This window comes from Nycticebus coucang, chromosome 3 (genome assembly GCF_027406575.1).
Source record: "Nycticebus coucang isolate mNycCou1 chromosome 3, mNycCou1.pri, whole genome shotgun sequence".
In the NCBI taxonomy this organism is placed as follows: Eukaryota; Metazoa; Chordata; class Mammalia; order Primates; family Lorisidae; genus Nycticebus; species Nycticebus coucang.
Window position 1 is genome coordinate 19,864,323 of NC_069782.1, and position 26,769 is coordinate 19,891,091.

The window sequence follows — 26,769 nt, forward strand, 5'->3', positions numbered from 1 at the left end:
AAACCATATATAGATGTAAGGGAGGCTAGAAATATATAGTCAGCTAAAAATTAGGGTTTCTATTATTGCAGGAGGGAGAATAAACATTGGTCTATCATTAGGAGTCTCTGTCAGAAGTGTCACTGCACTCTTTAAATCTTGTCACTAAGGTGGCCAAAATCAAGGCACTGCAAATTCAGAGGTCGGTCTGGTGTCAGCCTGTTCCAGACATCAATTCTGTTGTGATCTCTTAATGAGCTGGGTGATCTCCGAGCCATTTCCCACGCTGTTAAAACAGCAATGGCACCTCCCTGTTAGGTCCCCATAGGACAATACAGGTAGAAAATGACCCAGGGTGCCTGGCATATAGTAGATGCTCAGTCAACATTTATTATTATTATCATCCTGTCTCCATATAAGACTGTCTCTGCTCAAGGTTGATCAACTTGGGTGCAAAAACATTAACAAAGCTTCTAGCGGCCATGTTTCTTGAGCAATTTCACACCCTATCCATTAGGCAGATGCACTAGAGCAAATGAGCGGCTGCTCAAGAGACTGCCTTTATCCTCAGTTGCCCTTTTTTTCTCTGCCTTTGTTGGATGGTGTCAAACAATTAATAAACTTCTCAGCACCATAGGAGATGACAATTAGGATCAGCAGAGCTCCAAAAAGAGCCTAAAATGATGAGGTTCTGGGGATGTGGGCTTTTTAAAGTACAAGAAGCATGCATTTTCACTTCACCCTGTTTACCAGGCAAAGCAAACTAATGTAGGAAGTCATTGTGGGAAAAGGTAGAGAAACATGTACCTATTTTGCAGCATCCAGATTGTCCTATCAGGTAAATGAGTTAAAAAAAAAAAATACTGGGTTTTATTTACCATTGTGTCATGATCCTTTGAGATGCATTAAGCTCATTCCCATTGTCTAGGCAGGCAGTTTCTACTCAAGGTAAGAAGCAGTGGAGTTGAATGACGTAGTGCTCAGTTAAGTCCTGAGTTTGAATCCTAGCTTGGCTACTGAATAGGCAGGTGACCTTCAGACAAAGTAATACATTTTTCTATGGCTCAGTATTTTCAACTAAAAGATAATAGCATAGGACTATTGTAACAACTAAATGAGACAGTATATTTATAAACCAGATGTCCCCAGGTGTTCCAGTCTCCATGGGTCACATTTTTCTCTAACATCTTCATAAAGATGTTATGACTCTCACATTCTAGAAGCCTGTCCTCTGCCCAAGAGGTTTGGGGCATCATCTACTCCATAGCCCACTTCCCTACTTGTCACTCTTGACTCCTGACATTCCCTATCACCTTTTGCCTTTTTTCCAGCTCTTTTTAAAGAGTAGGAAAAAGCTGGAAGCAGGAGAATCGTAAATACCTGAAATTTCATAGGAGCAGTAGGAATGGGCAGTAAGAGGGGACTGGAGACCTATGATAATGAAAGACTTCATGTAATAGGTTGTCTACTCAGATAGGGGGAAACAGTAGAAAGTAGTCAAAACAAAGATAACTGTAAGATTTTGAGTCTGGATGAGCAAGAAAATAATGATGCAGAGGAGGATTTGACTTTCGTTGACTTGATCTTGGTTGATGTTGACTTTGGTCATTGGAAAATGATGTTGACTTTTGTTTTAGAGATACTAAATTGTAATGGAGCATTCAGAAGATAATTATGGTGGGTTTTAAGGGTGCTAGTCGAAAACTCACAGAGAGGGCAGCACAGACGAAAAGGCCTGAAAGTTTCCTTGTACAGGTGATACCTGAAGCATGCTCCTCCCCCCATATTAAATTTGCAAATTATTTCTAAAAATAGAAAGAAAATTGCCATTTTAGAGCCTCAAAAATGAGTGAGCACCATCCAATTATATCACAAATGATCTCCCCCCAAACTCATTTCTTTAGCCCAGCAGCTGAGTGCGCTGAATAAAAATTCATTATTATTTTTATAGCTAAAATTTCAAATCACAGAATCATAACATACTGCCATTGATATAAGCCTTCAAATGTTGCTGGCCCAAATGCCTCACTTAAATATGGAGAAACTGACTTGCTACAAAGTCTGGATGACCTATCCTTGCTCTTTCAAACTGAGTAACACTGCCAGAAATTCTGCTGTTAGACTTTCTGCTCTCTCTTGCTCATTTCTTTACCTGCAGTCCAGCTATTGATGACATGATTTTTAGACATTCTATTTGTGTTGAAAATGTTTCTTCTAACTGAAGTACAAACACAGGCAGTGCGGAGACAGGATAAGGAGCCAGAGAGCCTGGATTTTAGTCCCATGTAAAAAGTGGCAGCTGTGTGACCTGGAGAGCGTCATTTAATCTAACAAATTCCCAGTTTCTTCATTTGAAGAGTAAGGGGATGGGTCTGGTTTAGCTCCGAAATGCCTTGCAGCTCTGGCATTTCATGATGCTTGGAGAAACTGGCTGCCTCTGGTGGATCCAAATCTTTCAGTCCCACACAAGGTGGAGAAGCAGGCCCATCCCAGTTTGGGGGAGGCCCATCAGAACCAAAGCTGGCCTCTCACTGTGGGGGCTGGAGAACGGAAGCAGCTGAGGCAACACGATCAGTTTCCTTCCCATTCCGAAGAGAACAATCCAGCTCCTCCCGGGGGAAGCCATTCGGATTTTGACAGTGTGGGGTCTGTCTTATGACAGGAATGGAGGATTCCTGTAAAATAGGGAGGCTTAGTGGCCGTGATTCTGAACACAGAATCAAAGATGGAAGGAAAGCCAAGAGGTCCGTAGGTCCAGTCCCCTGCCTCTATCTAAGTCTTCCAAGGCAGATGGTTGTCATCCTGCGTTTAAAGATCTCCAGGGTAACAATTGCTCAGCTTCACACAGCACCCTGGGTCAGCATGTTTCCCCCTTGTAATCAAGAAATTCTTTCTGATGTTCAAGTGGAAATGCTTCCAATGTATCTCATGGCTGTTTTCCTTTGTCAGGTCCTCTGTGGAAATGAGGAAGAATCTTCTGTGTAATAATAACCCTTCTTATACCTGGTGCTCGTGATTAAGTCACTTCTAGCCCTTTCTTTTTTGAGCTAGATCTTAACTTTATTTTCTACCCAGTTAATCATTTTTTTTTTTTTTTACTCCTGCTGGATCCTTTCCAGCTTCTCCAAATGAGTCTTAAAACAGGAGGATGAAATCTGAGTTCCCACTCTAATTAAAATCTCAGCAATGCCAAGTTTTGTGGAAAGATTACTCTCTAGGCTTTCTTTCGTTTCATAATTCTCTACATACGCCCGCCTCATATTACAATTCGTTGTAGTACTTTCTCACTCACTCAGGGCCCACAGCTATTTTGCTACAGTACTTGTCTCAGCCAGATGGAGCCCATTTTTGTCTATTGTAAACATCTTTCTGTTTTTAATGACGCCCCCTTACTAAATTGCTGAAGGTCTATAACTTCTAATCCTACCTTCTAACATTTCTTTTCCTGACTTAGTAGAAGCTGAAAAACATTCTATTCTATTATTTGTCCTTGAGGAAGGAATCTCTATGTATATGAGTCCTAGCAAGGTCTGGATAGCACTCATTCTTCCCAATATCCCCAAGCATGGGGGAGCATGAAAAAATGATGCAGGCCCCCTCTTTCCATGCGTTTATTTGGTGTTATTAGTGAGCACCAATGATCAGCACTGGGAATGCCACAATGAACAAATCACCATTTCTTTCTCTGTTCACTAATAGGTTCATACGCTTATACAAATTATATTTCTTAAGCACTTACTCTACCCAGAGCTGTTGTGGGTGTTGTGATTATAGCAGTGAAGAGAGAATAAATGTCTCTTAGCTTCACTGATTGCCACATTCCAATGGAAGGAGAAGGGGAGACAAAGTACAGGTCAACTAATAAATAAACAGGACCCTGTCAGATCTTGATAAATGTTTTAAAAGAAACAATGGAATGATAGGCCTGAGGGTGGTGTCGCCTTAGATGGAGTAGACAGGAGACCCCTCCCTGAGGAGGAGTCCCTGAAGACCTTTCAGTTTAGCAGAGCTCTGTTGTTCTGAACCAATCTCATTTAGCAAACCACCCCTTCCTCATGTTCTGTCCTCCCAACCCAGAACCAACTTTTGCAGGGTTGTTCATGGTTGATAATGCATGGTTCCTCAGTTAATTATTTACATTCCCCAAGGACTCTTCCATGTTCTTTAATCAAAAGAAGTGATAAACAGAAGGAATTTCAGGATTCAGGTACCTTAGTTCCTCAGAAAGTTAATAGACATTCCCGAAAAACAGGAATTCAGTGGTCTATTAAGAGTGAGGGGAGTGGACTTTGGTACCGCCAGATCTATTTCTTCACTGCAGAACTTGAATAAGCTCTTCTGATAACTTTGAATAGGCTGGTGAACTTTTAAGACTCCCCAAAATAAGGTAATGTTTGCAGCAAGTTCCTAAGTTTATTGCATGGAGCCTTTTGAAGGACACTCTTAGGTGAATAGGTAAATACTGCACTGAGAAGATGTTTTGAATCCTTGGTATCCTTTGACATGGGATTTGATATTTGGGGTGTGATTCCAAATCACAAGCACGCAATAGGCAGCCCATTCCCAGCTGTTTCTGCAGGGCATAGTAGAGAGAAGATGGCAGGGCAGACAAGGTAAATAATTAACTGAGAGACCATGTGCCTCAGCCTCCCTGCAAGCCCAGGCCTGTGCTTCTGCAGTTTCCTCAGACAATGGAGACTTCAAGGAATCTTCTGAGTGTCTAAATTGCTTCCTTCCAGAAAAATCCACACATACACACACCCACATAATTATACACTTGCAGAGGGTTCACAGACCTTCTACCAAAATGTTCCACAGACTGGAGGATTTCTGAGGACCTGTCCGGGGCTAAAGTTCAAATAAATTTCTGCTCAAGATCATGTAGACCTCTTGGTCATTTTTTTTTTAGGTTTGCATGTCTTTAATTGAGAGATAATTGTACATGCTCATGGGGTACAATGTGATATTTTGATACATATGTATACTGTGCAGAAGTCTAATTAGACTATCACCTCATACATTTGTCATTTCTTTATGGTAAGAGTATTCAGCATCCTCTGTTCTGGCTATTTTGAAATATACAACATTGCTAACCATAGTCACCCACTGTGCAGAACACCAGAACTTATTCCTCTTCTCTAACTGGAACTTTGTACACGTTAACCAGTCTCTCCCTATCCCACTCCTCCCTACCCCAGCCTCTAGTAGCCACTATTTTCTACTTCTATAACATTGACTTCTTTACAGATTCCACATATGAGATCATGCCATATTTGTCTTTTGACACTGGTTCTGGGCAGGGATTTTTTGGATAAGACCCCAAAAGCACAGGCAACAAAAGCAAAAACAGACAAATGGCATTACCTCAAACTGAAAAGCTTCCGCACAACTAAGGAAACAATCAACAGAGTAGAAAGATCATCAAGGTCCATGTTTTTTCTAATTCCTGTGGGCTCTTTGGGACCAGACCAAGTGGTTTACCTTCCTTCAACTTTGGTAGAATGCACAGTACACCTGGAAGGCTAATACATATTTCTGTGCCTATAGCAAACTCCTTCCCAGAGGGTCCTGAGGGGCCCACTTCATGAGAAATAGCTAGGGAAGCCAGGGAGAACCTTCAGCACAGCAGTGCCCATCAGCATGGGGGATACCCAGTTGACTTCTCCATGAGTGAATGAGGTTATTTTTTCCTCTGATCTTTTCCAGAACTGGATTTGTGAAGAAAGCATGTGCTGAAATGACCTAGCAAGACAATGGGAAGGAAGTGACTAAAAAGACAATCATTAAAAACCCAACTTCTTTATTTTTTATTTTTTGAGACAGAGTCTCACTCTGTCACCCTGGGTAGAGTGCTGTGGCATCAATGTAGTTTACAGCAACCTTAAACACTTAGGCTTGAGCAATCCTCTTGCCTTAGCCTCCCAAGAAGCAGGGACTACATACAGGTGTGTACAACTACACCTCCCTACTTTTTGTATTTTTTTTAGTAGTCATGGGGTCTCGCTCTTGCTTAGGCTTGTCTCAAACTCCTGAGCTCAGATAAAATCCACCCTCCTCAGCCTCCCAGAATGCAACAATTAAGGCGTGAGCCACCACACCCTGGCCCCAGCTTCTTTAAAGGGAAATGGGATAAGGACCTGGAGGAAGGTCGTAATTGCCAAGCCAGCAGTAGCCCTTGACTTCCCTCCCAGCACTTCCAAGGCGGATTTCCTGCCTGTGAGGCACTGTTTGATTTAAACCTGTGAAAGCTTCACACACACTCTCATAAGCTCGGAAAAGAAACAGAATGTCATTTGCCCTCTTCCTGACACTTCTGTATGGAATCAGATGGATTAATTAACCCTGTTTTCCTGGATTAATTAACCCTCCTTTTCCGGCGAGATCACTCCTGACACTTGCTGGAGAAATTGTGATGCTTATGTGTAGCCTGACTGACAAATAACATATCATAATTTTTCTTTTGGCAAATTGAATGTCCTCTGGTTTGTATTACCACCTTGGTTCTGCAGGCAATCACTGGTGGTGTGTTTCCCTTATGCTCTCCTTTGCCATGAATGTTGGAGGATGCATGAAAGGATATTTTGACATTATGATCTTGATGGTGTGCTCAAAACCCACCTCACCTTTTTTGGCTTCCCCTGAATTACCTCGTAGGAGGTTAGAAAGCATGAAATCATAGAAAAGATAGATTTGTGTCCTTGGGAAGTCTGTTTCCTGAGCTAAGTTTTACAATTGAGCAGATTGGCTTGAATACCCACCTGACAATTTTGAAAGCTTAAAAAATAAATTGAACTTGGTACTTTGAAAAAGGCAGCTTTCAATATCAGGGGATGTCCCTGTATTCCTAGCTTTCCATTTGGCTGGAAAATTTGTTAAGGCTCTGATTTCCTTCCCTGAGACCTGGCTTGTTGTGTTCAGGTGCTAGCTGGAATTCAGAATGACACAGACTGTGGCAAATAAAAAGTACTGGGAAGGAAAAAGGTCAACATGTGTTTTTTGTTTCAGCTTAGTTTCTTATTTTGGAGAGTTATGATTTTTTTCTTTCTGTTTTGCAATAAAACTGGTTCTGCTACCAGACTAACATGTGGATACCTTTATTAGGCAATTATCACAAGTGATATGAAGCCTTTCTGCAGTTTTTAAAGAGTATAAAGTCTTTCCAGGATTGCAGTCTTTATTAGCTCTTCCCTTCTCCCTTGAACTCTTAGGACTTGATCACATATACACAGAGGCATTGGCACCACCTGAAAATTCCTTGAAAATGCAGATTCCAGGGCACCACTCCCACACCTATTGAAGCAGCAATTCTGAAAGTGGGGCCCCTCCACCTGCAGTTTAACAAGCCCTCCAGGTGATGCCAATGTAGGCTTCAGTTTGAAAACCACTGGCATGTACAATTGTGTATTCACCCACCCAATGGTGTGCTGATCATGTTGGGCACTGGCTGCTTCAGAAACCCCCACAGACATAAACCTGAAATTCATCCTTTCATGTGGCTTGGGGACAGGCATATGGGTGGAGCAGTCCTGCCATTTGAAATCAAAGGAACTTCCAGATTCATAAGTCACTCTTAGTTTTCTCATCTACCTAATGGGAGTGATTCCATCTGCTTCATCAGGTTGCTGACCTGACTTAAGCACAGAGCATGTGTGAAAGTGATTTGTGAACTGCCGGGCATTCTCCAGAGTGGGGTATATGGATCAATAATGCCGACATGCATTGTGGTCCTCCGGCTCCCTGGGTCTCTTTTATCCTCTTCTGTATTCTGAGCACTGAGTCCAGCTACATAATGGCCATTCACTGACTCTGGGCCAAATAAGAGTCATGCTTTCATCAAAGCACCTTATGAGCAAGTGGGTATTTGCCCGCTTTCAGATGAGATCTGAGAGATTAAGTAATTTACCTACAGTCACAGACTTAAAAATAGAGAAGCCAGCGTCTGAATTTAGGCAAATGGGCTCCATTGTTCTAACCACTTCTCGGCACAATCTCACAATCAAGTCATAATGGTGATGCGAAGGAAGGTGATGTGAGATGACATTTGAGATGACATCCCACACCCTATTCCAAGCTCTTTTTGTGTCTTAATTCACAGCAACCCTGTAGAGGTAAATACTATTATCACTCCCTATTAACAAGAGAGGGAATAGAGATGCAAAGCTAGTTTGATGGCAGGTTTCTTCTTTCTAAAGTATAAATTTCTTTATATTACTTTTCTCTGGGTACTGTTTATGCACCCAATTTGTTAATTCACTAACCAGTGATCGCTTGCGAGGTGCGTAACTGCCCAGTGTTGTGCTTCCAGAGATAGAGGCAAGAGATTAAAGTTTGTGCCTTCAAGATGCTTAAAACTAAGTTGGAAAAATGGGCTGGTTTTGATGAAACAGAAAATAAAGGCTAATACACAGTGAAGTGCTAAGTTACAATGCACAAAATAATCATCATACACATTCAGAGAGATTATGGGAATAAAATAGACAAGAATTTTCATGGGGAGGTGCTATCTCTTGCTAGACTGAGACTTCAACAGCTGCTTTGGGCAATTGTCATGGACCTATTGAGTCTAGCATCTTTGCAGCTTCCTTTAAGGCTGTCACAGTAATCAGGGTTATAAAGGATGGTGACCAGTTGTCCCATTTGTGTCTATTTTGTTGGCTTCTTGTTCCCAGTGCTAACAACAGCATGTAGACAGTTGCTTCATAAACATTTGTGATCATAAGTAGGAGAGGAATAATGTGGTAAAAGGAGGACAGATATGTTTGGCCAGATATTGGGTTGGATGGGAAGTCAGGTTGTCAGGGATACCACCCCCCCTAAAAGGAGGTTGGAAGACATCAGGTTGGGCAGGAGCCAGGTTCTCCAGATAGGACGTAGGTTCAGAAGAATGGGAGCAGAACCTTTGTTACTTACAACGCAAACTCTCCTACTCCGTACACTGGGGTCTGGTGTTGTCTTGGTATCTGTGTTCTTTAAACCCCTATCCTTACCCTAGAGAAGAAATCTCTTAGGTACTTAGTGATTTTGAAAGTTGAGAACCGGGGTCTCTTGTCATCAATTTCGTTTTCCTTGGTTTTTCTTCCACTTAAAAAACCTTTGGATGCCAAGCTCAAGTCTTAGTTACACTCATGTTTCCTTCAAAAGAAACTGCACTAGTAATTGAAAACAGAAATTGGTTCGTTTATTCTGCTTCACAGATGCAGGTAAGATTCCTGTTTGTGCTCCACCTTGGCTGTCTCTTTTCTAAACCTGGGAGAAAATCTGGATATAATTCACTGCTTTGTTGATTAAATTCCTCTGGTCATTATACAAAATTGTGGGCTTTCATCAAAACAGGATTGTCTGATAATACCCTTTGACTCAGTAATTCCATTCTTGGGAATTTATTCTTATAAATGACCTATGAGTAGAATGTTATGTGAAAAAAGACAATTATTGCTGCATTAGTTTAAATAATGATAAAACTGAAAATAGCCTACATGTCTAGTAATAGGAAAAAAGATTAAATAAACAAAGGATGGCAAATCTCAGTTCTGCAGTCTTAAAATTATAATTATGAAGACTATGTGGCCATAGGGGAAATGTTCACAATATAATGGTAAGTGGGGGAAAACACCATGTTACATTAAATTTAGGCCATGACTATAGTTATATTGAAGTAATATATGTATCTGGATGAGAACTAGGAAGAAATTTTTAAAATGAAGATAATGTGATTTCTTGGGAAGTCAAGATTATGGGTAAAACTCTATTTCGATGTCAGCTAAAGTTGTTAGAACTTTGTGCAACTCAAGGGGATTGGAAACAGGATGATCTGGCTACATGACAGTTTCTACCCATCTGAAACTGAAAGAGTCACAGTGTACTGGGTGAGATGTGAGCATCCAATATCCAGCCATGCATATTCAGTGCTTAATGTACACAAGTACACAGATCTCTCTCAAGGGCATAAGCCATGCATAGCCTCCTTCTGGCATTCCCCAGAATGCCTAGGATAAATCTCTGTCTCCATGATTTGCTCTAATTCTGGGATTGGCGGGCTTACCAATAATTAGATGACCTCAGTCATATTTTTTATGGATATTAACATCATGTACCCTTGAGAATCCCAGTAATAGTATCAGCTTCAGAGTTCTTCATCACCAGAGAATTTTCCTTCTTTTAAATTTGTCCCCACTTAAGGTGACCTGGCTTCACAACTTACTAGATGTATGATTTGCATCAAGTTACATAACTTTGCCAAGCCTCAGCCTCCTAATATATAAAATGGATATAGAAATAATTCCTGCTACATCTAGAGGCTATAGGATGTAAATGAGATAAGACATGAAAAATAATATTTCCCATACTAGCTTAATAGGAAGCACTCAATAAATGGGGGAAACTACTGGTAGTGTGTTACTTCAAAGGTCTCGATTTTTCTAAATATCAAAGAGAAGCTTGTGTTTAATGGAATAGTTTCCAATTTCATTTGCTTAGCCCTTTGAGTCTTATTATAATGCCTTCTCTCTGATGAGCTAATTGGTATCCTCTAGGTTTGAGTCTTCTCAAAGCTCTTGCTTGTGCAGGGGTATTATCTGCACTACTGTGTTTAAATCATGCTGGGGAGCTTAACTATGCTTCAAGCCAGCTGGCATGGTTTGCACTGTAACTCTGACATTTACAGAAATGCAGAAGTTCAGGCCAGATAGAAAGCTAAGAGAAGGAGACCCTGATGGTGATGCTACATTTGACTAATCCAGATGGGGGAGTTGAGGAAGCTGGGAAGCCATGAGCCATAGTCAGAGACAACAGAGGCATTTGGTTTGAAAAGAGAATATTAAGATATCAACAACCTGGAAAGAGAAGTACAGGGTGATTTGTGGCCTGTTGAGTACCAGGGAAAAAAGATGTGGCAAAAGAAGGCACAGATGTTCAGAAAATGCAAGGAATTTATGATGTTTCATATTCCAACTGAGAGAAATGCCTGCCAACACAAATCTCTGTGGACTGTGGGAGTGCTGGTTCGATGAGAAGATAGGAGGCGGCTAGGACTTCACCAGTGACCTTTACCAGATTATCTTCTTGAACCAGAATAAATAAGGATGAGGACAAGAAGGAGAAGTTTCTTGAGAAGAAAAATAAATTAGCAAGTCTTTAGAAGTAGATTAAAATGTTCTTGAACCAACAACTCCCCTTTTCCTAAAATTCTCTTCTTTGAGTCATCTTTAATGGCTAAACTTAGAGTTAAGGAATGAAGATCTGTGTAGTTCTCTCCACACTCTCTTATCCTACTACTCACAATCCACAGCTCCACTCCTCTCTTCCTATCCCTATTATGTGGTAGCTGCTGCAAAATCTTGAGAGTCATTTCTTTCATCAACTTAAAGGTCTTTTTTTTTTTCCCTAAAGGTCTTTGATGAAGTTTTACAAACAAATACGCATCTAGCTGACTTAGTGGATATTAGGGAGGCCATACCCATCAAGAAATCAATGGATTTGATATTCTCCTTTCTCCCAAGGGTGAGAAGCTTCACATGGGGTTACAAGGAAGCAGGTATTGGCCAGAAGGATAGAATGAGAGAATGGAGGCTGCCCTGCTAAAAAACTGTGTGTCAGAAAAGAGCATTTAGCCCCTGAACTTAGGCCCTCACTCTTGCTAGAGCTGGGCAGAACTAATTACACCTAAGTATTAGCATAAGCAATGCCTTCACACAGCTTTCTCCAACCCAGAGCTGAGCCAAAGAGAGCAGAAAGAAGGCAAGTGCCAGGGGAAATAACACGGCCCACAGCAGTCATCCTGGCCCAATGTCACTGCACCAAAGGAGCCTCCCCAGCTGTGTGTCCCATTAGGCCTCATATTGCTTGTTCTCAATGAGGCCAACTAATTCTGCAACTGTGGATAGGTTCTGTGATAAATTGGAAAATGACTTCTGGGGCAACAGTCTCTAGTTCTCAGAAAGGAAATTCACAGAAGTAAATGACTGGCCAGAAGTCCAGGAGTCTATTGCCTCAGAGTGGGTCCCAGAACAGAGTGATGTGGCCATTTTCAGTATGTCTGTGTGCGTAAGAAAAAAATAAAAATAAAAAAGACTGTGATTTCTCCAGCCAGTATCACAAATTGAAAAATTTTTTTCTTTGCTGAATTTAATAAAATAAATAAGAGAATCAGAGAGTTTTCTTGATAGATAATTATATTTGCTCAAAAGCATTAATAAGGGTTGGGAATGTAGGCATGATGTTGGTCCTGGATGAAATAAAGATGAGAACATGCTTTAGCTTGGACACAAGCTACAACTTAATCACACCTCTCTATCTTGCCCTTTCTCCTTATTCACAGTTCACTTCTTCAATTAAAAAAAATAATAATAATCTTCAGGAGGTAAGACATTAGGAGGGGTTAAAAGCTAGCAGGCTCAATGATTATCAGAAGATTACAGGAAACCACTTTAGTTGACCTTGAGTTGACTGTAATATCCAAAGATAGATGAAATTCTAAAATACTGTAATTGGAGGAAAACACTTAAAGCCTCTTGGTCACATTTAACCATTCGGATTTTAAGAGGAAAGGGGAGAAAAATTATAGCAGCAAAATTTCACAGAAAGGAAAAGAAAAAAGAATGGAATGGTCTGATGAGTTGAAATTTTATCTGAAATTTCCCAAAATAATATAACCACACTCAAAATGAACTATTCAGCCTCAGTCTGCATGCTTGCTTGTTGTTTTGATGAACACTACTATGACTTGCTTGAGCAGTCTCCACGGGTTTTAAATTTTACTAATCTTAGCTGTAGTTTGTTTTATTTAAGAAAGGAGTGGCATTGGAAGAACCATGTTCATAATCTTCACCTTCTGATTTTGTGTTCTGGGCAAGCATTGGCTTCCAAAGGCATAGATGATGGTCTGTCTGGAAGCTCATTCACATTGTCAGAGATGAGATAAAAGTAATTGTAGCTGGAAATTTCCAGGGAAACTGTGCATCTGTCCATGTGAAAGGAAAAAAATATCACACAGAGGATTCATACAATATTGACAGACACTAAGGAAATTAGCAAAGCACACCAGTGGCCTATGCTGAACACTAGAAGTTAAGCATCGTGGTCGACAGTGTTAACAACCCTCCTCAGGCAGAGAGAGTCACTTACTTACCTTTTGAAGATATAGTTTTGTGAAAGGTAATAGCAAAAAAAAAGGCTATACCCAGCAATTTCTAGAAAGACTTCTCATATTGACTCTTATTTCCAAGTGTCCACAGAAGTAAGGACCATCCCTCTTCCTTGGGGACTCTGATTTTCAAAATGTAGTTTGACTTTGTCTAATGTTTCAACAGCTCCAGAAAATGACTTTTACCTTGAAGGCTCTCTCTTGTCCTCCCTTGGATTCCCACTCGTATCCTGCCTTGTGCTGGCTTCGGCAATCTCCATAGATGGTCTTGTCTCCTTCTCTTACTCGAACCCAACTCCCAATTGGAGATTTTCCTCATTTGCCTTCATCACTGACTTCTGTTTTCCTTAAATTCAGCCTTCAAATCTTGTTTATATCTAGAATTAAGCCCGACAAAGAGGAAACTGCTGGTTCTCTCACCAAACTTCACTTTGCTACTATATTCCCATTATCAAGGAGAAGCACTGATATGCCATATATATACATTATAGACTAGAAAGTGAGTAGCATCGCCATCCAGATAATACTTACAGTCACATTTTAGAAGGGGTGCTTGATATTATCCAGTACTTTGGTTGTCTACATGAGAAAACTACGTCTCAGGGAGTTTGGGTGACTTGTGAGTCCACAGAGGAGCTGGGGCTGGAATCCAGTGTTGTTTTCAACATACCATATTGCCTGCTTTTTATTCCCTGGCTGCATATGGCACTGTGCTAGGTGCTTTAGAAACACTCCCCAGAACCTCTCAATCCAAGAACAACACTGTTGACACACCAGCATAAAAGGGATATCACACACATCCCAACTGGCACTCAGTGTACACCATGCAGTTATTTATATCAATCATGTAACACCAAACCATCTTCTCCCGCCCGCCCTCCCTCCTTCCTTGCTGCCTTTGCTGCGGCAGTGCCAAGGGCTATCTCTGCTGCTGTGGGGGCTGTCTTCCAGAAGTTTACTTCCTGATGCATGCCCGGTACCTCTCTTTCCTGGGTCTCCACCTCCCAACACTCCCCCTCCAGACATGCCAGCCCTCCCTGGCAGCCACCACCCCTTCACCTGCCATTCTGACTGTGTCATTCCCACCCCTGGGACAATGTCCAGATGTGCCCCAGGCAGTGCAAACAGAGGCTTGCATGAGGAGACTGACAGGGAGGGAGGTCCCTGAAAATGCAGGGCAGGTGCCAAGTTGCAAAGAAAAGAGAAATGATAGACTTTGGAGTGAAACTAAAAATAAAGAGAATGTGTTTTAATACCCTTTTGGCTGACTCATTTTTCTGTGGCACCAAAAAGAGGGGCGTTACTCTTTATTCACTAACGCCTTGTGTTTTGCCTACGAGGCCTCTCTTCCCACATCTGAAAGAGCGAACTAACAATAGCAGAGTAAGTATGGGAGATAATGCTGGTGGCATGGCTACAATCTCCAGGTTGGAGCCAGACTCAGCTTTCAATTTTCGTCACAGTCTTTCTCAAAAAAAAAAAAAAAAAAGATAACCCACACCCATATGTGTGATTCCTCAACATCCCTTCTTATTCTTTCTCTTATTGTCTATTTTCATTTCATTCAGGCATGGGTCCAAATGGAGTAGTGATTAAGTGGGCCTGATGACATCGTATACTTGGTGACCGCTTATTCACAAAGCATGGCTGACAGGAGAGGGAGCCCTCATTTTCATTTGTTACAGTGAGGGAACTAAACTAATTTCTTGCCTCCCATAAACTCTGCAATGACACAAGACTTTTTGCCCTAAAGTTTCTCAGTGAGTAAAAAGAATATCAATGGTTAGCAATAGCAGGGGAGGGGAGGAAAGAAGAAAAGAAGTGAAAATGTAGAATGTAAATGTTTTGGCACAGTGACTGAGATAACGCCGGAAAGGCTATGTTAACCACTGTGATAAAAATGTGTCAAATGGTTTATGAAGCGAGTGTATGATGCCCCATGATCATATCAATGTATACAGTTATGATTTAATAAAAAAATAATAAAAAAAAAAGAAAAGGGATGAGGCCTAAAGTAGAGAAAGAGGAAAGAAACACACACACTAGTTGAAAGTAATTGAAAACCACTTCTGAGCATGTATTTCACCACACTCATTCTATGCTATGCAGCATTGTTTTGAAACAAGATGATGGATATTAACACTGAAAAGCCAATGATTTCTTTTTTTTTTTTTTGAGACAGTCTCTCTCTCTCTCTCTCTCTGTGTCACCTGGGTACAGTACAGTGGCATCATCATAGCTCACAGCAACCTCAAACTCCTGGGCTCAAACAATTCTCCTGCCTCAGCCTCCCAGGTAGATACAACTATAGGCTTGCACCACTATCCAGCTAATTTTTTTTTTTTTCTCTTGTTCAGGCCGATCTCAAACTCCTGAGCTCAAATGATCTTCCCACCTTGGTCTCCCAGGGTGCTAGAATTACAGTTATAAGCCACCACACTCAGCATGAAGAGACAATGATTTTAATTGTAGATTATTTGGGATAAATCACAGGTGACAAGGTGTTATTGAGATAAGCCCATATGACTTGCCTTATTGTCTTGATTGGAAGATCCATTCTCATAGAATGTCTACGCTAGATTAAAATTATACAATATATGTTTTTTACAACAGTCTATACAACATAAAGTTTGGATATCCTTTCAAGGGAACAGTTATTCATTTATTTTAAAAAATAACAGTCCTCCTCTACCTAGAAAGGCCATCTCATTAACCAAATTTTCTAAAGGATGCATTTTTAAGATTAACGGAGCAAAAGAATACCTGCCCAGCTTACTATGTTAACCAACTCAACTCTATAATAGTAATGATGATAATAACCAATATTTACACAGTTTACCACATATTAGATATTATATAAAATACTTTACATGGATTCTCATTTATTCTTCATGCCAATCTTGGTAGATACTCTTATTATATCCATTTATTTTGTTGCATAAAAGGATCTGAGTCTAAGAAGATTTGGTACCTTGCCAAGTAGTAGGTCAACAGTGAATAAGTGGTAGAATCCAGACTTGTCCGACTCCCAGACCTGTGCTTTTTATCACTCCACGTATTGCCTCTCTTACTAGCATAATAGATGTCACAGGCAGATCATACTCAAATCTTGTAATACGTTCTAAATAATAAAAACTATGTAACTAGGAAATGGTAGCTAACTTATATAGCAGCCCCACTGAAATAATTCAAATATAAAAATGACCCCTTGGCATTTGATTATCTTTCACCTTAGACGTTGATAAACCAAACTATTCTCTTAGGACAATTTCTGTCCAGCAAAGCATTTCTGTAGCCAAAGTATAATTTTTTTGGCTACGTCTATCTCTTCCAAGCCCTGGAATCAGACCTAAGCTAGTAAATTGTGCTGTCCTGGCAAGATGCTCATCCTCTAGGGCATTGTATTAGGCTAAAGTAATACATCACGTGCTTCCCACTCTGTCGGCCCATTTCTCCAAAGAGTCCTAAAACAGTAATGTTTCTGCTTTGACTCTCTAGTTGCTATTGCCCCTAGGCCTTGCACTTTAGCTCCCTGGCCTTAGAAAGCAAGGTGGGCTGAAGAGCACTCTTTTCACACCTGCTTTTGAGTTGGGCTTCCAAAAGAGAGGAGGCTCTTGGGAAAGGAGCAGCTCCATAGAATTCTGCTTCAATCCTCTTAGACACAGACATATATAAACATGGACTTGATGGGGTAACGGGAAGACTTTGGTCTTTTGGGTTATGGAAATTTGGTAGCCAAGAAAGAGTTGCTGTGTGGTTAGGATGGGGGCAGGTATTACAGAGCCATGATTCCTAGAAAAGATGACCTCGTTCAATTGAAAGGCAGTGGGACCAGCAAACACTGGCAATTAAAAATTAACACAGGCCAAAAGTGAAATCAATGCCTAAATTTGATAGGTTTTCAAGAAAAGTTTATGACACACAGTTCATAGAAAAAGAGAACATTTTCTCAGTGTTCACTTTTATAAATGCCAAAGGTCAATCTTACTTGGTAATATCCTTCCACAGAAAATCAGAAATGTACAGGGTCCACCAGCAAAGTATAAAGTAGGCAATATGTATATTGTAGAAAAACTGTCAAAAACAATCTTAATTTCAAAATGTTTGACATCAGCTTTGATGCTAATAATTCCCTTAATTCCTCAATATGCGTTTGAGTTTGTGTGTGTACACACTTAATGTCATTCCACAGGCATATAGTTGTGGCCAGTTGACAGCAATAAAAGCTTTCTTCCATATGGTCTTAACTAAGCACATGAATACATATAAACCAATAATTTCTTCAATTCAAGTGTGATTTCTTTAGGTTTTTTTTTTTGAGACAGAGCCTCAAGCTGTCACCCTGGGTGGAGTGCTGTGGCATCACAGCTCACAGCCACCTCCAACTCCTGGGCTCAAGCGATTCTCCTGCCTTCGCCTCCCAAGTAGCTGGAATTACAGGCACGGGCCACAATGCCCGGCTATTTTTTGGTTGTAGTCGTCATTATTGTTTGGTGGGCCCGGGCTGGATTTGAACCCACCAGCTCTGGTGTATGTGGCTGGCGCCTTAGCAGCTTGAGCCACAGGCACAGAGCCTCTTTAGAAAAATTTTAAAAGGTAAAATACTGACTCTCAAAATAACTTAAATTAAATGCAAATTCTATGAATTCAGGAATTAGCAATCGTTCAATCTATTACATTTTGGTTTTGGATAATAATCTAACCACAATTTTCTTTATATTAGGAATTTATAAAAGGAATCCAGTTTTCCTTATAAAGCCATCAGCTGTGTAGGAAAGATCAGAAAGTGATCTTTGTCCATGAATGAAAATCGCAATTAAAATGCTTGAAGACTACTTTAAGATTACTCACATCTTACCCAACTTTCCTACTAGCATCCCACACAAAATTATGACAACTAGATGAATTTATATTAGATAAGATGTCTACCAGAGCAATATTGCCCTAACAAGCAAACCCTTAACAGGTTATTCCAAATTTTCAATGTGCCTAAAGGTCTAAAATAAATAATTGCTACAAAAACTAATTTTCTGGCTTCTTTAGATAAGTGACAGAATAATAAGAAATTAAGATATTTGGCTGTATAATCAATCTTTAGTTGATCAAAGTTAAGTACAAATTAGTTTCTTGTTTGTTAATAATCCCATTTGTGTTTTCTATCAAGCACATAACTGAATATTTTCTAGAAATAACCCTTAAAAACTTGAATTAGCTTACTTTTTTTTTCTTACTTTTGAAAAAAACTGATTCACTTCAAAACTTCTTAGTGTTAGCAAATTTCTAGGGAATAGTTATCTTCCTTAGAACCCAAAAAGTAACATGTATCAATATATGTTTTCAGAACTAGATGTATTCCTACTTGGAAAATATTTGCATTTTTTATTATTTAAATACCAATTCTGCAAACCAATGTCTTCCCTTTTCAATAATAGAGTTAACATATTAAAGCATAGCCTTTAACTATGTTATTCTCAGTAAGCAAGAAGGAAATTTTCAAAGGAAATTAAAGTCAGGTAGTCAAATATAGTATCTCAGCTGGATATCCAGAAACCCATAAGAAACTTAAGCATACATGCTATACCAGTAGAGCTAGTCCCATTTTTATCAGTGATGAATGACCAGAGTTCTTTGTTCTAGAAGTGATGATCCCAGTTAAATCTCAGCATTACCCATTTCCCTTCAGAGAGGTAGGGGAATGAGTTGTTTGCATCCATGACAAAATGTGAGACTCAGCTAATTGGTGCGGTTTTGATGATGTGACAATTCTGCCCACAAGCCTTATAACTAGCAAGTTTGCCCTGAAGATTATTGAATTACTCCACTGACCATGCATTATTTAAAAGGAAGTGCTATTATTAACAGAAGCCAACTGTTTATCCATTGGAATTCTGTTGCCCAACTTTCAAGATACAGCAGTGCATTGTGACTAAACATGGTGTCTACTCATAGGGGAGTCGAAGTCTAGGTTTGGTGGTGGTCAACTTGTCTGGTAAGCAAGACAAGTTTTCTGTCCACATTCTATGAAACCTCTCAAACAAAGAGAGGTTTGAACTATTTTGTCAATAGTTCAAACAAAACTATTGACAAAATAAATATATAAATATATCAATTTTCAAGGTCAAGACTTTGTCCAAAAAAATGTTGCACATTACTTTTCACTCTAACAGTTGAGTGAATACACAGACATTTTATAATGCCAATACAACAACTTTGGGACTGTACCTCCTTGTAGAAGGGACTATCCTACTTACCTGTTCTTTTCTGTAGCATTGAGTAAGGGCAATATAAAACATTTTGAGCATCTGGACAAACTCAAAAGATTAAGTAGAAAACAATTTTTCACCTTTTAAATTAGATAATATTTTAAACTTTTTCTAGAAGACAATGTAAGTGGCTTCCAACCATACTGAATATTTGGCTCAAATGAATTTGCTCCTTCATCTCTTCACCTGTCATGGAATCTTTGGAACAGAAAAGACCACAACAGTCATCCACCATGTTTAATACTGGAATCTGTTCCAAGGATCTCTGACAGGTGTTCATACAGGTTTTACTTCCTGCAATGGAGAGTACATTACTTTTTCAAAGAAGCCTTAAACCTTTTAAGTTCAAAATGTTTGAAATATGTTCTTACGTTAAGCCAATATTTGTTTTCTATTCTCCTACCAATTCTGATTCTGCCCACTGAAGCAGAATCACTTGGTGCCTGAGGAAGAGTTTCCAAAGGCAAGGCTGGAACAATTTGTTCCATCTCATTTAAAAAGTAGTCAAGATGACAATAATTGATTTTTTCTCAAATAAGAAAGTCTCAAATACTGGAGAAAATGGTTTAATTGCCTTTCTAATCAATCACATTATAGGCTTCTAGTTTTAGAACTTTAATAAAGGTAGCAAATACTTTTGCTATGGTTCTGGAAAAATAAACAATGTACAGTATTTGAAGATACAGGAGAAAACTTTGCCCCTCAACTATAGTCTCTCAATTGTTGAAAAATGATGGTTGTTAATATCTTTATGTAGAACCAGAAATCAAGCCTTATAGGACACTATACTAAGAATGAACTAAACTTTAAAAGGCAAGAGGTAAACATTTCTTATATTCAAATATTTTCAGTTAACTAATAGGAGTCCATTTGTAGACAAAGGAAAGTATCTCTCCAGGATTGTGGGAGCCAGAGATAACTGGTAGTTATGTTTAAAGCAAAATCTAAGTCTGTGTACAACACTTTCAAAGAAACAGAGGCATAAGATAAACTTTTATAAGGAACATTACAGCAAAGTCCTAAAATTCTCTGTTCTTATATCCATCAATCTAAAGGTTAAAAAGTATAGCTATTTTATTGGCTGAGCCATATCTTACTCTGAGCTCATCTAAGAGAGATGAGAAACCAGATGCCTGGTGTGTGCTGTTATTTTTTCTGTGATAATGATTACTTTCTATTTTATAACTTTTTTTTTTTTTTGAGACAGAGCCTCAAGCTGTCGCCCTGGATAGAGTGCTGTGACATCACAGCTCACAGCAACCTCCAACTCCTGGACTTAAGTGATTCTCTTGCCTCAGCCTCCCTAGTAGCTGGGACTACAGGCACTCACCACAATGCTTGGCTATTTTTTGGTTGTAGTTGTCATTGTTGTTTGGCAGGCCCAGACTGGATTCAAACCCGACAGCTCTGGTGTATGTGGCTGGTTCCTTAGCCACTTGAGCTACAGGTGCCCAGCCACTTTCTGTTTTAAAAGAGGAAATAAACGTGGGGTGAGTTTCATGGCTGTTGATAGTCACCAACAAGGGAATATGCAATTCACAGAAATCTTTGCCATCCCAAGATGAAAGCTGATGTCTGCCTCCTGTATCAGGCAGGAAGCTCCATCACCTATGAGATCTCAGAAGCAGGATTAAGTTAGAAGCACTTAAAATGGAAATTCTTAATGGGTCCTGGAATCCCAAAGCCTACCCCTTTCCATGTTCAATCCAAAAGCATGAATTTTGAAATCAGTTGATTCTGAGTTAGCTAAGTTTGAAAGTTTTTGGAACAATTCCTACCCCCAAACATCAAATTATTTCACAATCAACACATGAATTCCAAATATATCCCATTAAGAAATTTATAGTTTCAACGGATAGCAATCACTACCTGTGGTGGATGGACTACAGGGACAGTCAACACATAATAGGCCAAGTCACTTTCTGCTTCCTTCCCATCCCAAGAGAAAAACCAAAGTATATCAGCTACACTTTACTGGCTAACCACTTAGCAAATAGTATGTAAAGGTCCTCTGTGGATTACAAAGAACCTTGTAAGCCCATTTGTGTCTTTTCTCTAGTTTATAGTTCCAAGAAAAATTATAAAAACAAAAAAACATTGTTTACATTGCTCAGAGGACCAGCTGACTCCTGGCTTGCTAGGGCGGGGTCCCTCTCAAGCCTCACAACCATGAGGAGCCCACAGGGTTTGTTCCGGGAGGGAGCAGCAGATCCCGCCCACAGAGACCACAAATGAACCCTGAGTTACTATCTCCAACTGCCCTAAGAATGACAATAAACCTGCATCACAGGAGGAAGCAGCCACCAGGCTCCTGTGCCAAGCATCAGGAAAACATTTGGGCTCTTAGAGGATACCATGGACGGCTGGCCCTGCCAGCAGTGAGGCGGCCAAACTAGTTTGGTAGCAGGCCATTACGAAGGGCCTGATCTCCCCAATTGAAGGAGTTCAAACTACATGAGGATTTTGACTTTCATAACCCCATCCTCAAGTATGGTGTCACTATTATGCAAACGTAAGACTTTCTATTTAAAATATAATGCTTTCTTCTGTCTGGAATTAAGATTGAATATGCATCAGATTGGATGCTTCTGTAGTAGTGGTTTACAAATTTTCTTCCACAAAGCCTAGACATTAGTGGAGAAGATACAGCCCTCCTCTCCCCACCACCACCACCACCAAAGGAGATAAGGGAAGAGAAGAAAAGAGCAAGATCCAAGCCTTCTGCCCTTGCCTGAGCCAGAGCAGACTCACTTTTGTCTGTTTCATACACTGATACATATGTAAGATTTGGTTTAACAAAACGTCTGCTATGACAAAAAGTTTACAAATAACTCAGGTACATTTTAAGTTCCATGTAAAGTTGTTTTGCCCTCTCTTTAAAATCTAGAGCCAGGAAAAGTGTGCCCAAACCAAAACAAAATCAAACCAAACCAAAACCTACTTGCCAAGTAAAGAGATCTGATTGATTTGTAAATATCAAAAGAATTGTTATTCATGGTGTTCCCTCTGGGCAATCAGAATCACAGAAAAGGTGGACCCGTCAGTTCATTGTCTCAGTCTGGATAAGAAAACAGAATTGATTGTTCTGGTCTCACGGGAGTGTTGGGAGAAGGAGTCCTATCGCCTTGGCATTGTTATCAGTTTCAAGGCCCAAGGCTTCTACCTGCAGTCAGTGGTGACACTGCTTCTTCACTGACCATCTAAGACCTGGGAAAGGCTACTCAGGAAGCAAACCAGTATTTATTGAGGGCCCAATCTGGGGCAAGAGCTGTGCCAATCATTATTCACACATTATCTCATGTAATTCTCAAACAATTCTTAACAGAAAAATATTGTTAACTCCATTATACAAATGAGCAAACTGAGACCCAGAGACTTAAGTAACTTGTCAAGGGGCCATTTAACGGGTGTCCTGCACTCAGTGAGGCACATGGGCTTTGTAGCAAGTAGATCTGAGTCTGAATCCTGACTCCAGCCCTTGGGGCCCGAATGACCTCGAGCAAATCATTCCCAACCCCAAGTCTCGGTTTTCACATCAGTAAACTCAGGAGGCTTTTCCAGACTTAAACTTCCTTGCTTTTCATCCTGACTGTATAGTCAAGCAAAAAAGCAAACATGTGAACTGTTCTGTATGTAAATACTACTCAGCTTTGCTAAAGTGATGAAAAAAACAGTGCATGTATCTTCCTTTAATTAATATTCCTACCATCCTTCTAAGTAAGGCAATATATGATGAAAGACTAGAATTGGGTATCGATAAGATCCAGGACGGCAGGCTGCTGAAAACTCAGGGAGAATTAACACAAAAGTGTGCTGAGTGAGTGAGTGCTAATGAGCATGGCACTGACTCCAGGAGACACACACATCCAGAAGGAGCCATGGGATCAGTAATTGTTGGGGAAGCTTCAAGTAAAAGTTGAGACATTGGAGAATGGTTGGCTGACTAGATGTGGGGAGAGGAGAGGCATCAGGAACAGCGTGGAAGACTGTGATGTTAGCAGATTGTCCCCTTACATGAAGCCTCTCTGCTTGATTTGCAGACAAGCCCACAGGGTATGGCTCCAGCAGTCGAAGGGCACCTCAGACAGGCATTGTGGACGAGTGTTGCTTCCGGAGCTGTGATCTGAGGAGGCTGGAGATGTACTGTGCACCCCTCAAGCCTGCCAAGTCTGCTCGTTCTGTCCGCGCCCAACGCCACACCGACATGCCCAAGACTCAAAAGGTAGGCCCACCTGGTTGGGATCCTGCTATCTTCCAGTGATCTATCTCACACGTGTGGGTGGGCCAAACAGATATTCTGCCCGCTAGCCTCCTGGCTTATGGGTTGGAAAAGGTCCATTCTAACCAAAGGGATGGATTCCAGGCCTATCCCTATGGTTACTCAGCATGGCAAATTTCCACTTCCACTCCTATGGATTATTTGAGGATTGGAAAACAGTGACTAAAGAAACACGGGCTTTGATATCGGGCAAAACTGAAGTCCTCACCTCCCTATTCACCAAGTAAAAGCCCTTGGCCTAAAAGTATAACCTATTCAAAACTCAGTTTCATCAGTAAAACAGGATAATGGTAATATCTACCACATTCAGTTGTTGTCAAAATAAAGAAAATTAATGCATATACTTCATAAGATGCTTCTCACCTGCCTGCACAAAGTACCTATTGGACCAGTGGTAATATCCGTCAAACTTATAATTAGTAATAAAGCATGTATCCTTTCAAGTTCTGGAACTCTGAAATTGTGCAAAGGAGAAGAAAAGACTAATGGAAACTATTCAAAATTCATATTCAGTATAAGCACAATTAAAGAAAAAAATGCATTAAAAATAGAAATTTCTGTTTTGCCACAAAAACACCTAGAAATTTCTATTGATCAAAATTTGCGGGCGTCTTTTTCTAAGAGCTAGACCATAAACAAACGTTAGAAGTACCACCTGTGCCATTGTAAGTGCAGAAAGGATCTGGTGCACTTTCTGTCACTTCATAGATTTTTGTTGAATGAGAGAATGAATGAATGAACAAATGAATGTAAGGGAGTAACTAAAACTTGAGTCATTAAGTAAAAAAGAAAGAGAACTAAAGACATGGTGAAAGAGGAAAAAGAAAGTGAGAAAGACGGGCGGTGCCTGTGTCTCGGTCGGTAAGGTGCCAGCCCCATATACCGAGGGTGGTGAGTTCAAACCCGGCCCCCGCCAAACTGCAACCAAAAAAATAGCCGGGTGTTGTGGTGGGTGCCTGTAGTCCCAGTTACTCGGGAGGCTGAGGCAAGGGAATCGCTTAAACCCAAGAGCTGGAGGTTGCTGTGAGCTGTGTGAGGCCACGGCACTCTACCGAGGGCCATGAAGTGAGACTCTGTCTCTACCAAAAGAAAAAAAAGAAAAGAAAGTGAAAAAGACGAGTAAGGAAAGGTATCCTTGGAAGCTCTGTTGAAAAATAAATGCCAAGGTGTGGGCTGAATATTTGGAGCTAACGTTGTGAGGAAGGCACAAGATGAGAGATTGATTTTACAATGATAATTTTGCTGCTTCCTGACCCTAAATTGCACCTGAGGCTGGGGGAGGACTGGGAAAGCTTAGCAGGGATGTGACTCAGGGTGCCACCCATAGGGAAGGATGGGGACTATTTAAAGGCAGGACCCAGTGAACAGTAGCTCGATAGTGAATCAGGGAGCAAGGACCACAGAAGAAACTTGGCAGGAACATAGGTTTGAAGGGGCGAGGGCAGGTTCATTCTTTCTTTTTCCAGGTCACCCAGTGCCTCTTAATTTTTTGTTGGAGTGGGGTTAGTTGTCAGTGAGGAGTCCTAAAGATCTGGAATGATGGGTCTTGTGACTGAGATACAGAGCCCTCTTCAACACCAATGCTGTCTCCTGCATCATATGAAGCCCAGGCATTCTGGGCTGACCCAAAGGCTCTGTTTTGGGGGACACGGAAGGAACCACCTGTTCTCAATGCAGTTATTTTTGTAATGTTTACAGTATCAGCTCTCATCTACCAATAAGAACATGAAATCTCAGAAGAGAAGGAAAGGTGGGCCAAAGAAATGCCCAGGAGGGGAACAGAAGCAAGTCAGCAGATCAGAGCAAGGAAGAAAGAGCAGAGGAGGGAAATTGGAACTAGAAATGCTGAACACAGAGGCAAAAATAAATAAAACTGGAGGAGAGGAGAACTAAGCAAACAGAGGTGAAGATGGTGAGCGAGGAACAGACAGCAAGGAAGAAAGGCAGGAAATGTAATAGAGGGATGGAAGAGAAGGAGGCCTGCTGGAGCTGGATGAAGACGTGATGGAAGAAGAAATAACCTGTTACAGGAATGTGGCTAAGAAACATGGAGAAAATGGAAAAGAAAAATATAAAGCCCAAGAAAGCCCACAGAAAGACAGTGGCAAGAATGAAAAAAAGAATAAAAATTAAAGAAGCAGCAAATAACACATACCACTTCTCATCCCCCCAAAAAACAATTAAAAAAGAGTAAAAGATTTCAGATATCTAGATAAAAATCAAGAGTTGCATATGCATTTTAAAATTTTGTATTAATCTGTTATAGAAGAATTGCCTGTGTCAATTCGGAGTTAAATATTAGCCCCAAATTCTCAGCAAGACTGAATTGTGTCATACAAGTTCCCAGATTTCATTTCCTGCTGAGATTGGAGGCTGTATTTCTTAGTCAAGTCCACGGTTCATACCAAAGGGCATCAGTATTTGCCTAAACGCCTGTGAGGCCTATGAGGTAACCTTTGAGAGGAGGTCACTGAACTTTTTTTTTTTTTTTTGCACTTTGGAATCAGATATAAAAGATGTATTAGTTTGCTTAGTCTGCCATGACAAAGTACCACAGACTGGATGGCATGAACTACAGAAATTTATTTTCTCATTTCTGTAGGTTGAAAGCCACAAAATCAAGGTATCAGTCCATTTGAGGCCATAGGGAGGGTGGCCTGCCCCAGACTGCTTTCCTTGGCTTATAAATGGCCTCCTCTCCTTGTGTCTTTATCTCTGTGTCCAAATATCCTGTTTATAAGGCCTACCCCATTCACTTCATTTTAACATAATTATGTCTGTAAAAACACTATTTCCCATCCAAGTACTAACCAGGTCCGACCCTGCTTAGCTTCTAAGAACAGACGAGATTGGCACATTCAGGGTGGTATGACCGTAGATAAGACCAGTCATATTTTGACTGGAAATTAAAACTTCAACATTTGAACTGGGGTGGGGACACAATTCAGCCCATAACAAAAGATTTCTGATGTCTGACTACTGCCTTTTGATTATATCTCCTAGGAAACCCTTCCCTACCCCACCCCACTCATACACATAGATCTAGATTTTAAAAATCTAAAATCCTATGAATGTCTGCTCCATAAAAACCCTAGGGCCATGTTATG

The 26,769-nt window shown here is 40.4% G+C and overlaps 1 protein-coding gene across 2 annotated transcripts in view; it reads left to right on the forward strand.

The window, feature by feature from the left end:
- Positions 1 to 26,769, forward strand: part of IGF1 (insulin like growth factor 1) — an 80,184-nt gene that overhangs the window by 32,664 nt on the left and 20,751 nt on the right. For both annotated transcript variants that reach the window (XM_053584526.1, XM_053584527.1), the window contains exon 3: positions 23,424 to 23,605. In XM_053584526.1, coding sequence (XP_053440501.1) covers positions 23,424 to 23,605 — 182 coding nt within the window. The remainder of the gene's footprint in view (positions 1 to 23,423; positions 23,606 to 26,769) is intronic.